At 38.0% G+C, this 13,967-nt stretch overlaps 1 protein-coding gene across 3 annotated transcripts; it reads left to right on the forward strand.

Annotated features, from left to right (window-relative positions):
- Window positions 1-13,711, forward strand: tdg.2 (thymine DNA glycosylase, tandem duplicate 2). Of its 3 annotated transcripts, none has more exons than XM_028451226.1 (11): window positions 1-120; window positions 359-452; window positions 3,583-3,956; window positions 6,421-6,629; window positions 6,769-6,838; window positions 7,913-8,048; window positions 9,680-9,762; window positions 9,839-9,933; window positions 10,679-10,853; window positions 11,528-11,683; window positions 13,333-13,711. In XM_028451226.1, the coding sequence occupies exons 2-10, from the start codon at window positions 364-366 to the stop codon at window positions 11,632-11,634; spliced, it is 1,338 nt and encodes a 445-aa protein (XP_028307027.1). In that variant the 5' UTR covers window positions 1-120; window positions 359-363; the 3' UTR covers window positions 11,635-11,683; window positions 13,333-13,711. The 3 variants fall into 3 exon arrangements, with proteins under 3 accessions (XP_028307027.1, XP_028307029.1, XP_028307028.1); XM_028451227.1 differs by having other exon boundaries at window positions 43-120; window positions 385-452; XM_028451228.1 differs by lacking the exon at window positions 359-452 and having other exon boundaries at window positions 22-120.
- Window positions 13,712-13,967: the final 256 nt, after the last annotated feature.

Here is a 13,967-nt window from a genome sequence, read left to right on the forward strand (position 1 = left end):
AGTGACCGCAGGGGTCGCGGTAGGCCTCGTTCAGAATTTGAAGTGCTCTTTGTTTTGGAAAAGGCTTTTCTTTGTTTTCCTGATTCTCACTAGAAATCAAAGAGCGAGCATGTATGACAGGTATGTTCATGTATTACCGTTTCACCCTGTTTTTGCTGAGCGCGGAGCTTTCGGAGCGAGTTGAAGCAACACAGCGGGTTTTTAGCTCACTGTTCACTGCTGCAGTGTGTGTCTTTGTGCTAGCAGCAGTAGCAGCAGCAGTTTAACAGTGTGTGCTGCTATCTCTATCTATCTCTACGTATGTGTGTGCGTGTGTGTGTGTCTGTGTTCTACCTCTACATGTGTGTGCTGAATACAGAATGAATGTTGATGTACTCAATTAAGCCAACAGTAAAGATGGAGGAGAACCAGTTCACATCTCTGACGGTTCCCACGGATTATTTCCACGAGTGGTGAGTTGTTGCTGGAGGCACGCAGCTCTGGATGATTAAAAAAAAAAAAAAAAAAAAAAAACATTACGTCTTACATACATAAATGTGTTATTATGGTGTATTTTACAGTTTTGTTTTTTTGTTTTTGTTTTTTTTTAGCATCCTGTTTTATGTGCATTGTTTTGCCATCACCCCAACAAGTAAACCAGGGGTCACCAACATTTCTGAAACTATGAGCTACTCCATAGATACTGTATAGTAGGGCTGGGCAATATATCGAGATTCAAGATATATCGAGTGTTCTATTTTGGCGATATAGAGAATATCACCTATATATATATATATATGTGTATATATATTATTTTAAGTGTGTATTTGTACATTTCTCGTATGGACAAGCCCTTTGCTATTGGTAAGGTTACCGAAGTACAAGTACGTAGCGTCTTAGGTTTAGAGTAATGTTTAGTCTTAGTCACGTGACCTAAACTGGCCAAATAGGGGAGCTGCGTACGGATAGAATGTCGGTATATTGATACGGCAACCATACGGATAGCCACTGCCTTTTTTTTTTTTTTTTAACTTATTTTCATTAATACAATCACAGTACAAAACACTAGATACAAGTATTTAATATTATTCATAGAGTAAGTCAAACAGTGTCCTTTTTTATTTTGTATTTTTCATATTTCTGAAATTTATATTTTATAGCTTATTTTATATCATGTTAGTGTGTCATTCCCTCCTGAAAAACATACATCCAGTGTTGCTCAAAGTGATTCATGTATTTTTGAGTAATCTCCTGCCAGCAGCCATTTTCCTGCTGTTTAGCCTGAGGGGACGAGGCTCCGCCTTGAGGACGAGGCTCCGCCTATGTTCTCTTCCTCAGTTCAGCCCACAGCACCCGCCCCTGCAGATTTAGCTTTTAATATACTTATTTGAAATACTTTTGTAAGAAACTCCTAACTTATGTCGTCTATGCTAATTTATGTACGCATAAAAAAACAAAACTCTCCCCTCCCCCCGCTTCCAGGACGTACCTCCGTGCAGTGTTGCCAACTTGGCGACTTTCTCGCTAAATCTGGTGACTTTTCAGATCATCTTGGCGACTGTTTTTGTCAAAAGCTACTAGCTACAAATCTAGCTACTTTTCCCGGTGTTATTTGAGACTTTTTTTGATTTTTTTCAGACTCTGACGTGACGAGAAAGCACTCAGGACAAAAGGTGCTCTGTCCTGAGTTGTTTAACACATCTAGTTGTAAATACCATAAAATGAAAGCTGGAATTCTGAACTTTTGTCTCATATTCATGTTTTGATCTGGAACCCAAATGTCTTCAATATACTGTACAACAAAAACAAAGGAGCTGACCTTACCGTTCCAATACTTTTGGAGGGGAATGTATATCATATTATATATAACATACCACACCACATACACCAAATCTGCAACACTGTCACAATGTTTCAGTAAAAATAAACATTTAACGATGGTTTATTTGATACTAAAACTTTATCGCGTGCAGCACTATTTACCTATACAACATACTATTTACATCTGTATGTATTTTTAGTCTTTGAATACAGTTTTTTTTTTTCCCAGTGGGTGCTGAGATAGACATGGTCATGGGCACAACTTCCTGTGTGAGAGCAAATGGCCAATCATTTTAGTGTTTTTTTTTTTTTGCTGGCATGATTTTTGCCTAATCATCTGGTGTATATACACAATATTGTTTTTTTCCGTACTGTGTTAAAATTAAAATCTTGATATTGCCACCCAGCCCTAGTTCCAAGTGTAAGTGGGTGTTTTCTATAGAGGTAGATTTGTGTCTATATTATTGAATCAAAAAAAAAAACTTTTCAATAAAAATTATCACTTCAGTCAAAAATAAATATTTTCAATCAAAGAAAAAAAAAACATTTGAGACCCAAATAATTGCATTTGAACCCTTTTTTTCTTTGATTGAAATGTTTTATTTTTTGAGTAGATAATAAAGACACAAATGTACTACCCATAATATGGCCCAAATACAAAAAAAGATGACTTTTTCAATAAAAAACCCCATCATTTTCAATTAAAGAAAAAGTGTTCAAATGCAATTATTTGGGTCTCAAATGTTGTTTTTTGCATTTGAACAGTTTTTTTTCTTTTATTGAAAATATTTATTTTTGGATTGAATAATAGACACAACTCTGCCTCCATAGTTTAGTGTGTGTAGCACTTGACTATGTACAGGATTTATTTATTTGATGTATTTATCTGTTATTTATGCAGGAAGTTGCACGCACAGTCAGGTTGTAGCTGACCCAGGGATAAGGTGGATAGTGTTCACAGATGTTTTATGTTTTTGTTTATTTTTCCCGAAATTTAGCTTCATATGTTGCGTTCATGACCCTTAAAATTTCATGCTGCAGCAGCAAATGTCAAACTTAAAAACTTTGAGTTTTTGTCCTGTATTTGTGAGTCATATATATATGTTTGTGCTCATTACTTTTTATGGACCTCAGCAAGTGTTGGGGTCAATTACATTTTCAGTTACAATTACGTTTTCAATTACCCATGTTCAATTACAATTTAATTATGATTACAATTAAATTACAATTATTTTTATCCTCAGAAAGTTGATTACAATTATTTTCTCAATTACTCAATAAATTACAGAGTCTGAAATAAATAAGCCCTTAAAACGTGACCTTCCTCTTGTGTTAGCTTTCTGTCAGCATCTCTTATGAGAACGGGACCTTGTTGGGCTTCCTAATCAATGAAAATGTAGGTTTTAATTACCTCACGATTTTTTTCAATGGTAAATGTGGAAAAGCTTGGTATGAAACATATTTTAATAATTAACTACATATGTGTAGAACTGTAACATGGTTCACCAGTTTTGTGTTAAATTATAATTGACAATTTTTATAGAATTTTCGTGCCAATTACAAAGTCAATTATCTAAACTCCATTATATTTTAAATGTGATTATGACAGCAACAGATTTGTTTAATTACAGTTATAATCACACCATAATTGTATTTGATTATCAATTACGCGATTACAATTATAATTGACCCCGACTCTGACCTCAGCCTAATTCCACAGAATGATGAGAGTGCACAGGCTGCTTTTATATCAGCCATTGTTTTTTAATTCCTTGCACTCAGGTATCTCTCCAGCCAGCAGCGGCCTGAGGCGCAGCATGTGGCCTCGTATCACCAGATGTGTCACTACCCAGAAGGCCCTGCGGATGAGCCCGTCATGGCCGAGCTGTCTGTCCACCGGGATCCGTCTGCCCACCAGGAAAGCTTTTACCAGAACTACACTGCGAGTCACCAGGATCAGCAGCAGGTTTATCAGGCTAATGCCAGAGAGCCACAGCAACAGCTTCCACCCATCCTTCATCCGTCTCAGCACCAGTACACAGCACAGCAGCAGCAGCTAAGTTCTTCAGTCCCACATCCTCAGAATCCAGAAACGGCAGAGCAGCTGCAGTCAGCGTCCAGACAGCAGCCTCAACCTGCTACTGGCCAACCGCAAGGTACAAAGAGCTTATACATTATAACTACCCATGGTTAGTTAGTCAGGGAATCATTGAAGACACATCTTAGACTACAGCAAAAAGAAGTAAACACTAAACCAGAGGAGATTAGAGACTACAAAGACAGCTCAACTGAATCAGGGTCCCCACAGTCATGAAATTCCTGTAAAAGTTCTGAAATTGGAAAAAAATGATTTTCAGTCTTGAAAAGTCATGGAATAACTATACAAGACCTGCATTCGCAATGTGAATACGTAACTGGCCAAAATGAAAACTTGTATCTGGATTTGTTGACAAGTTTGTTCTTTTTACTAATTACATTGAAAATAATAATACAAGAAAAACAGAAGTCTGACCTTGACCTTAAATATGACCTTGAGCAAAGTTTGAGATCACGCATTTAAAGGAAACGTTGTTCAATGGTACCGGTCTGAGCACTGTATCTCAATTTGTGGCCAAGTTATAGAGAAAAAGTATTATTTTTTGTTTTGGCTGAGCTTTGTTGTCCTGAGTGCGTTGAGGTCTCACTTTGTCCTGGCTTCTAGAGTCCTTTTCTGTGGAGTTCTTGACCTTAAATATGACCTTGAGCGAAGGTCAAGGTCACACTTCGAAAGGAAATGTTGTTCAATGGTATCAGTGGCCAAGTTATAGGGAAAAAGTTTTTTTTTTCACTGTAATGTTTCAGGTCTTAATAATAATAATAATAATAATTAATTTCATGTAAGAGCGCCTTTCAGGCCAGCCAAGGACACTTTACAATAATAAAAGCAGAATAAAAAAATCAGTGCAATACATTAAAAACAGTATAATACAAACAAGAAGAGATAAGAAAAAAGAGCAGTGTAGGCAAAATTAGGAATGAGAATTACAGAGAATGAGCATATTGGAAGAGATGGTTTTGAGTTTAGATTTGAAAAGGGGTAAGGTGGACCTTTTATTAAAGGGGAATTATTGAAGACGAGTCCTGTGAACACAACAACATGATATGTGAATGTTGATTAGCTAAAATTTCCCAAAGGACTAAGCCCACATAAAAAGGAATATTACTTGTGCTTAAGGCTAAAAGTTGATATAAATGAATCCAAAGACATTTCTGACATGAATTAGTAACAAAGTTTTATTACTCAGCTTTAGACCGATCATCTGAAATGCATTCAGGTGATGATTGGTGTTGCTTTAACGAGACAAGCGGCCATAACCTGTCTTATAAACCCAAATTAAGCCGTCCTGAACCAGATGTGTAAAGATTAATGGTATTTCTTACTCAGTGACGTGTTGTAAGCACTAGGGATGGGTAGGCAGGGCGTTGCAAATCGAGACCGCCAATGTCAACACCAATGACAATTCCATATGTTTCTGCTGGCAAGTGTTAACCTAACAAAATCAACATCGTAAAACATAATTAAAGAAACATAAACATAAACGTTGTTTGTGTTGGAAACACAGAAACTGTCATCATGACTGTAGTGTTATCCCGCCCACGAGCTAGAGAACGTAGCAGCAGCGGCCACGGTATCAATTCACTAATGCACTGTGAATGTACGTATTGCATTTAGCAAAGCACGGTTACGTCCAAAGGCAGCGTAGATAGCTGCGTTTTTACGTAAATGGTTTTCATCTTGGGGAACTGACTGTGCATGCGCAAACATAAAAACAAGCTATGGAAACAGAGGCAGAGCAGCAATGTGCTTTTGGGAGGGGGTGTGGCCTCCTCCTGCCTTACAGCAGAGCGAGACTGTGCAGCGTCTCTGCCTTACCAAATAAAGATGTTTAGTCATTTGGGATATGAAAAGCACAAAATGCTGACACTTTCAAAACTTATAGATACTGTATGCTATCAGAAATGGAAAAATAAATCATTTATAATTATATTATAATTAAAACAAATAATCAAAATATCAATTCACCCTTGGGTGGGCACTGCCTACTTTGCCTACCCTGACTGCACGTTACTGGTCTTGATTGAAATTGTGCTCGAATACAAGTAAGACATACATAAAATACTCAAGTACAAGTAAAAAGTAGCTCAATTAAATGGTACTCAAAGTAAGTAAGAAGGAAGAGACCAAATCTTGCACAATTGGAACTTAATTTATTTTCAACAAAGGCATCTGTATAAAATTAAAGGTTTGTCAAAATGTACAGTTTTTTTTAATGAAATAACACCAATAAATTAAATTCTAAATAATAAAACTGAGAAAATAACCAGCATTCAATGCTGTTTTGGCGTGGTTTATTACATTTAATCTAATTGGTCTGCTGTGATGTGATGCAATTGATTGTTGTCTGGTCATTTATTTTTTTGTAGTTGATCATTTCAAAACAAAAAAATAATAATTTACTCAGTAACGGTTGGATGTAGAATTGTAACTTATTGCTTTACTTCTTTTAAAACGCACAGTGATGTGTGTTATAGCTTGTAATTGGATTTCCTACAGCAACATGTATGTCCTCTCTGCTCCAGCTGTGACACCAGTGAAAAAGAAACGAGGCCGTCCTCCAAAGCAGCAGTCGGCAAACGCCAGCGATCAGCCAGTGGACGAAGCGGAGGCTGCGGCTGAGGCTGCCAAAAAGGCCAAACGTGCTCTTAACCGCTTCAACGGCCTGTCCGTGGACCAGGTCATGGCCAAAACCCTCCCCGACGTCATCACCCATAACCTTGACATCCTGATAGTAAGTGAGACGATGTGTCCCTTTCAATGTGCAACCAAGTCATTTTTGGGGAGGGATTAAAATGATGGTTTGGATTTGAGCCACAAAAGGTACAGTTATAGGTCTGTTGCTATGGTAACCCCTTCATCTTTCTCCTCAGATTGGGATTAACCCAGGACTATTGTCAGCCTTCAAAGGACACCATTACCCAAACCCAGGAAACCATTTCTGTAGGTTGAAATCTAACTTCATCACTGACCGCAGAGGAACGAGCACAGTGTTTACTTTGAAAGCATTCAGTGCGACGCATCACGCTGTTAAGATTTGTACAAAGTGATCCCACAGGCTCCAGCATCAGTTTAACCAACATTGTGGTCCGTTCAGTGTGATCTGTTGGTGCTGTGGAGAAAGAAAAATGGTGTCCCGGGTTCAAATACTTTTTCTGATTCAAAATCAGAAGATGAAGTTTAATTGAGGTGGAAAAAAACCCAAAAATTTGTCACAGATTTTTAAGAAATGTTCATAGCTTTTACTGGTGTCAGCATCTTGTTAAAATTCATATTGGTTTAGTGACGAGAACATATCCTTTTTTGTCTTTTTTCCCCCTTATTTTATAAAATTATATAAGGTTTGGTCCATATTTACGTGCTTTTTTTTCAAATATACACCATGTTTTGAATATGTTTAAAATTGGCATTATTGTTGCTGTAAAGATGGGTTTTCTGCTAACATTTGCAAATACACTGATAAATACTGAATTGGACTCAGACTTGGTAAGATAAATAACCCTGGCTTTGCCATTACTAATCAGACTTATTCCACCTTCATATTCTTAGCGCTGGTACTTGGTGAAGTTCACTGACAATTGTGTGCTAAACTGATGTTGTACTGTTGACGTATTGGGAACACAGTGATTGTTAGCTCACTGTTGGTAGCTGCAAAACCACAAGAGAACAGGATTTTTATTATGTAATGTATGCCATTACAGTTCAGAACACGCCATCACCTTGAAAACAAGTGTGATTGGTCTAAATCTTTGCATAATAATAGATGTATATCGCCACCTGTAGTTGTAGTGTTGTAGATCTGTGTAGACAGAAATGTCCTTAACTAATAGATATATTTGCATAGTGAAAAGTTTAAACTTCTAGTCGTGTGTGTGAAATTGACAGAAGGAGTTATTTTGATTCTGCTACAATCACCTAATTTGACCCAGAGCGAGAGAAAGTGCAGCTGTTTTTGTGAGGTTTTCTGTTTTTAAACCCCTCTGATCATTCAAAGCCCTCGTCTGGTTTTCTATCCAGGGAAGTGTCTGTTTCTGTCTGGTCTGACTGACCAGCAGCTCAACTACATGCACGACCAGAGCCTGCCAGAGACCTACAGCATCGGCTTCACCAACATGGTCGAAAGGACCACACCTGGCAGCAAGGACCTCTCCAGGTGACTCCAGGCTTGATCCTAAACTGTTGTGTAGTGAGACCCCGGGGATCTCCTGCCCTATGTGTTCCCTCCAGTCTACCTGGAGTGGGACGAAGAGGTTTACAGTTGTGCTTAGTCCTGGGATATCACACCCTGGTACTGGAGGACTGCTTTAATTTTCTCTCTACACAATGTAATGCTTGTGTCATGGCATGATAATCACTGGTGTACGTAGTTTGTAAAGTAGCATTTTTTTAATATGACATGAATAAAAAACAGTTCATACGACGGCGTATTAGGGCCACATTAAAATAAAAAAACTAGAGTACAGCACAAGTACCGGGTGGGACATACAGACATTGCACTTCTTTACATTGCCCATAAGTCACCACGCATTACCCATAAGCCACCACGCTTAAAGGTACAGGCTCAGACACAGCTCCTATTTTTCTTATTTTTGGTATTTTCTTTTTTTTGTAATCCAGAACATCGCCAAAATGTCATCACCTGTTCTTTGCCCCATTATCAACATGTCCTGAAAATGTCATCCGCATCCGTTCATAACCTTTCAAGTTATGTTGCTAGCAGACAGACAGACAGATAAACGCAGGGTAAAACATAACCTTCCGCTCTGCGCTTCGTGCTTGGCGGAGGTAAAAATCTGGACATTACGAGATTAAAGTTGTAAGATTTCAAGAATAAAGTTATAATTTCATGAGAATAAAGTCGTGTCTTCATAACAACGTAATTTAATGAGATTAAAGTTGTTATATTTTGAGATTAAAGTCATAATATTTCAAGATTTAAGTCGTAATTTTAGGAGAGTAAAATTGAACTACAAACAATCTTGTCTGCATTTAGTGAGATTATACTTCTCTTTAGGTTTCACACATGGCGAAATCCTGAGCCAAATGGCCCATCGTCACCTCACTGTTGTCAGGTTAAAGACTATAAGGGCCATGAAGATAATATTTTAATAATAGTAAGATTTGTTTAAATAGTAAGATTTTTCAGAATTAAGTTTAAATTTTTTATATTTTTTAGGTTTTATGTTAGTTTAAAATTTAGGGATGTGTGTAAGTGTTAATGTTTTACATTTGCTGTCTGTGTTATGACGTCACTCTTAATTCCTTACGTCGATTGAATGTAATTATTATCATATTTGTTTTAAGCCGAATATGTGATGGAAGCAACACAGTCTTTTGACCGTGCTTCAGACATTGTAACTTTCTTTGATTTTTGCAACTAAAAAGTTTAAAAGCAGAAGGGGGTTGTCATGTCTTGTTACTCGCGTCCGAAACGTGGTGTTAAAGATTAGTTTTACACGGTGGTGCCACTACAAGGACTTTAACGGGACTTTGCAGACGTTTAGGTTTGTTACATCGAAAGAACCAGACTGATTTGGAGCAAATAGCCTCTTTAGTGGAGGAGGAACTGGCTGGAAGTGGTCGACCTCAAGGCAATCGTTGTTAGTTAAAGTTATGACTTTATTCTCATAAAATTACGACTATATTCTCAAAATATTACAACCCTAATCTTGTAGTGTTCAGATTTTTATTTTATTTTATGTGGCCCTGGCCTATTATGACCTGAAATTCTGTGAATAAAGATTGGGTCGTTGTCATTTATGAAGTCATTCTTTTCCGTTCCAGTAAGGAAATCCGTGAAGGAGGTCGACAGCTACTGGAGAAGCTTCAGACATACAGGCCATTAATCGCAGCTTTTAATGGAAAAGGTAAATAGATCTTTGTTAAAATCTAGATTTGGATTCTATCAAGCAAGTAATTTCTCTTCTATCGTCCACCGCCCAGGTATCTACGAGATCTTCTGCAAAGAGACCTTTGGTGTGAAGGCAAAGAATCTGGATTTTGGTGTGCAGCCCTACAAGATCCCTGACACTGAGACGGTGTGTACAGATGAGACCAGGCTGACCAGTGCAGCAGATTAGTAAAAAAAATCTTTTACTTTGGTATAAAAACATGACATTTAACACAGATACTGTCTAAGGGCCACTATTGTGGAAAAAGACCACTCAAAATTTCAATATGGTGGCCATTTTTCAAGATGGCCATCATTGCTATTTAATGGCTATTATATCACCAAAAAAGGCTCTGATCAGGCCAAATGAGGTGTCAGCGGAAAGGTCTGGTCCTCCCGAGGCCGTGAAAGTTTGGTGTTTTCCTGCACCAGGGGTAACCTTGGAGTATGGGCAAAAGGGAGCGACTTTGATACTGCTTTCTCCCATTGACCGAGGTTACCCCTGGTGCAGGAAAACACGAAACATCCGCGGCCTCCGGCGGGTGCATTTCAGCCTCTAACCGAAAACAAACCACATAGTCAGACTCGGGGGAGGGGGGACCAGACCTTTCCGTTGACACCTCGTTTGGCCAATCCGAGCATTTTTTGGTTATACAATAACCATTGAATAGCAATGGTGGCCATCTTGAAAAATGGCGGCCATATTGCATTTTTGAGTGGCCAATGCCTTTTTCCACAATAGTGGCCCTTAGAGAGTATCTGCGCAAAAATTTCATGCTTTTATACCAAAGTGAACGATTCTCCTGAAATATGCAATTAATCTGCTGCACTAGACTGGGATTTCTACGTCACCACACTGTCCAAGGTTTCCAAGCATTTTCTGTGTGTGTCAGGTGTGCTTTTTGATGCCGTCATCGAGCCCTCGCTGTGCTCAGTTTCCACGTGCACAAGACAAAGTTCATTTCTACATCAAGTTGAAGGAGCTGCGTGACCAGATGAAAGGCGTGGTGGCTCCCAGCCGAGAGGTGGAGGAGACGCAGTATTCCTTCGACCTGCAGCTCGCTAAAGGTGAACGTCAATGTGCTACTGATGGAATCATTCCCTGTTTGCTTTCCCAAATTAATCCTGGATTAGTCTCAAATTGCTTAGGTTTCCTCGTATATGTGCTTTAAAAAGCACCAGGGTTGGGGTCAATTATAATTATCATGTAATTGATCATTAATAACAATTGTGGCATTATTATAATTGTAATTGTAATTTTGAAAATCTGTTGCTGTCGTACTCATATTTAAATTGTTACTGAGTTCAGATAATTGACATTTTACCATTTTCAAAAATATAAAAACCTATATTTTCATTGATTAGGGAGCCTATTTGTTTTTAGTGTATTTTACAGCTGATTTAGGACCCGCTCATCATAAGAGATGCTAACAGAAAGCTAACACAAGAGGAAAGTTAGCTTTTATTAGGTTATTAATTTCTGACTTAGTAATTGTGATTAATTATTGGTATTGAACTTTAGTAATGGAGAACATAATTGTACTTGACTATCTTAGGATAAAAAAATTTGTAATTTGATTGTAACTGGAAAAAATGCTGGTAATTGTAATCGTAATTGAAACGCAATTGTAACTGAAACTAATATAAAGAATAAGATAAGAAATAAACCTGCTTGAACTCTAAATCATAGAGGATTTTGCTTCGTTTAAACTCACTGCTGACTTGTTTTTTTTGTCCTGCAGAGGATGCCAAGAGGATGGCGATCAAAGAAGAGCACATGGATCCAGAGTATGAAAGCTGCGGTGGGCTGCTAGAAGACCCAAACTCAAACAACAGCTCCTCCCATTGACAGATGCTGAAGGGGGGAGAAAAACAGGCCAGAAGCCTGCAACACTCTGGTAGAGTTGGCCTCACATTTGGCTACAATTACAAACCAACCTGCACAAGATAAAACATCGCTAAGCTTGTATCAATGATATCTAGTCCATTTAAGCTCGTATAATTATACACAATAATTAGACTTTACATTAGATATATTATGACTATATACCTTCAGGTTTTTTGCTGATCTGCCACTAGGGGGAAACTCAAAAAATGCCTTGGGTGCGTTCGAATAGTATCTCCTATCTCCTTTCCTATCCACTTTTCCTTAACCCCCGGAAGTGTTTTAAGTGGTGGCCATGATAAGGATTCTTCCAATTCTCTTAAAGCTAAGGAAAAGAGGCTCAACACATCCTTTATAACCTCCTTTAGCCTAGGAAACACTGATGCATCCTTTACCAAAGGAGACCACATAATGCTGCCCCACAATTCATTGCAGCAACAACATTTAAAGGGACCCGCTCATCTGAACATTCATGGAAACTCACAATGACTGAAAACAGAGCACACTGTGTTGTTCAAGAAAAAGGGATCAGAGACATTTTTAGCCACTTTATGTTTTATTAAACATATTTCATTCACCTAGGAATTTCTTGTGCGGTTGTACATGTGTATCCCTACAATGTTATGTAGGCCTACATCTTGCATAAATGTAACAATTTCATAAAATCATGCTTATTTTGGATTAATGTTGATTTCTGAGTGGAAGGTGAGTGTGAGCAACTATTCTCAATGTGACGTTCTTTTAGTTTCACTTTTGTTCCTCGGTAAGTGGTTGCCTCTTTTCCTTTGATTTACATTCAAACCTTGTGATTTCTGAGGTTATATCAGCGGTTAGAGGCACAGGGGAAAGTAACTAATCTTCGTCGACGTCGGATTATAACGTTACCTAGTGGAAGTTCATGCGATTGTCGAAAAAATGTGATGGCCTTTCCCTAATTCCTTTAGGAAGTCTCCTAACACCTTTTCCTTAACCCTGTGATGTCATCCACGGGTTTAGGAAAAGTGCATAGGAAAGGAGATAGGAGGGACTATTCGGACACTGCCCAAGATCATGGCCACTCACAGCAGCCCCGCCCCCACAGCATTGCGCATTTCTGCATGGAGCTGTCAATCAATGCTCACTGAGGGCTGTGAGAGTAGGAAACCTTGTCCTTCCTCTCTTCTTTTATAGGAGGGGCGGGGCCAACTGTGACGTCACTGATCCAAAAATACATCACTGATCTAATCTCAACCAATAACAAAATTAAATGTAATTGGCGTTCAACCCATAGAGGGCAGTGACTCTGACATTTTACAACTCAAAACGTTTAACTTACTAAATTTACTTACACTAAAATGTGAAAAGTAGGACTAGAATCAATAAACTATATTACTACAAACCTAATCATGTTTGTATTCAGCAGAAAAAAAGTTTTAGTGTGTACTTACACTTTAACAAAGCCACTGTATTGTTTTTTGTCACACATGAAGTTGCAGCACCAGGAATAAGGTGGAAATGTCATACTAATGTATTTATTTCAATGAATGCCCAAGAAAAGGACAGATCATGACAGGAAAGCAAGAAAATATTAAAACTTGTTCTACAAAAACAATTGCTTTTTCTGGAAATACTTTATTTTGAAATCTTAGGCATCATCCTGCTTCTTTTGGCATCATTTTACAGACACGTGAGCAATAAAGGGGATGGACAAAGACGAACCATTACTGTTCACACAACATGCACCAACCTATGGAATCATGAATGGATCTAACAACATGGACAACAGGAAATGACCTCACGCGGAAAAATAAGCCGCGTTGTTCCCGAGGCCTCACCACATGAGACACAATATAAAGAGGGACAGTAGCGACTGCATGTTTCACAAAACACAGAAATGTACGTTTGGATGTTTTTTTCTTATTATTTATTGCATTTTGTATAATGACTTGATTTCTGTGAGTACTTTTGTATTTTGATAAAACCGTATTTTAAGATTGAGCTGCTAATTGTCTTTTGGAGTTTTTATCCTATATGAAAGTGAATAAATCACTTTGGATGTTCATGTGTACTTCATTCATATGAAGATGAAGGGGTGGATAAATGCTTTCAATGATCCCAAAAGAAGTCTATTCATTTTTTTTTTTTTTTTTTCATTTATTAAGTGAAGTAATTGTAAAATAGGCTTAGACAAGTACAGTATGTTTAATCTCATGGATTCTGTACAGGTAAAGCATATTTATCCTGTCACAGGTTGTTCTTCATAAAAAGAGATATTCAAATAAACATGAGGGGCAGTGGTTCATTGAGACTGAAACCGG

Source organism: Gouania willdenowi, chromosome 6 (assembly GCF_900634775.1).
Source record: "Gouania willdenowi chromosome 6, fGouWil2.1, whole genome shotgun sequence".
Classification (NCBI taxonomy): domain Eukaryota; kingdom Metazoa; phylum Chordata; class Actinopteri; order Blenniiformes; family Gobiesocidae; genus Gouania; species Gouania willdenowi.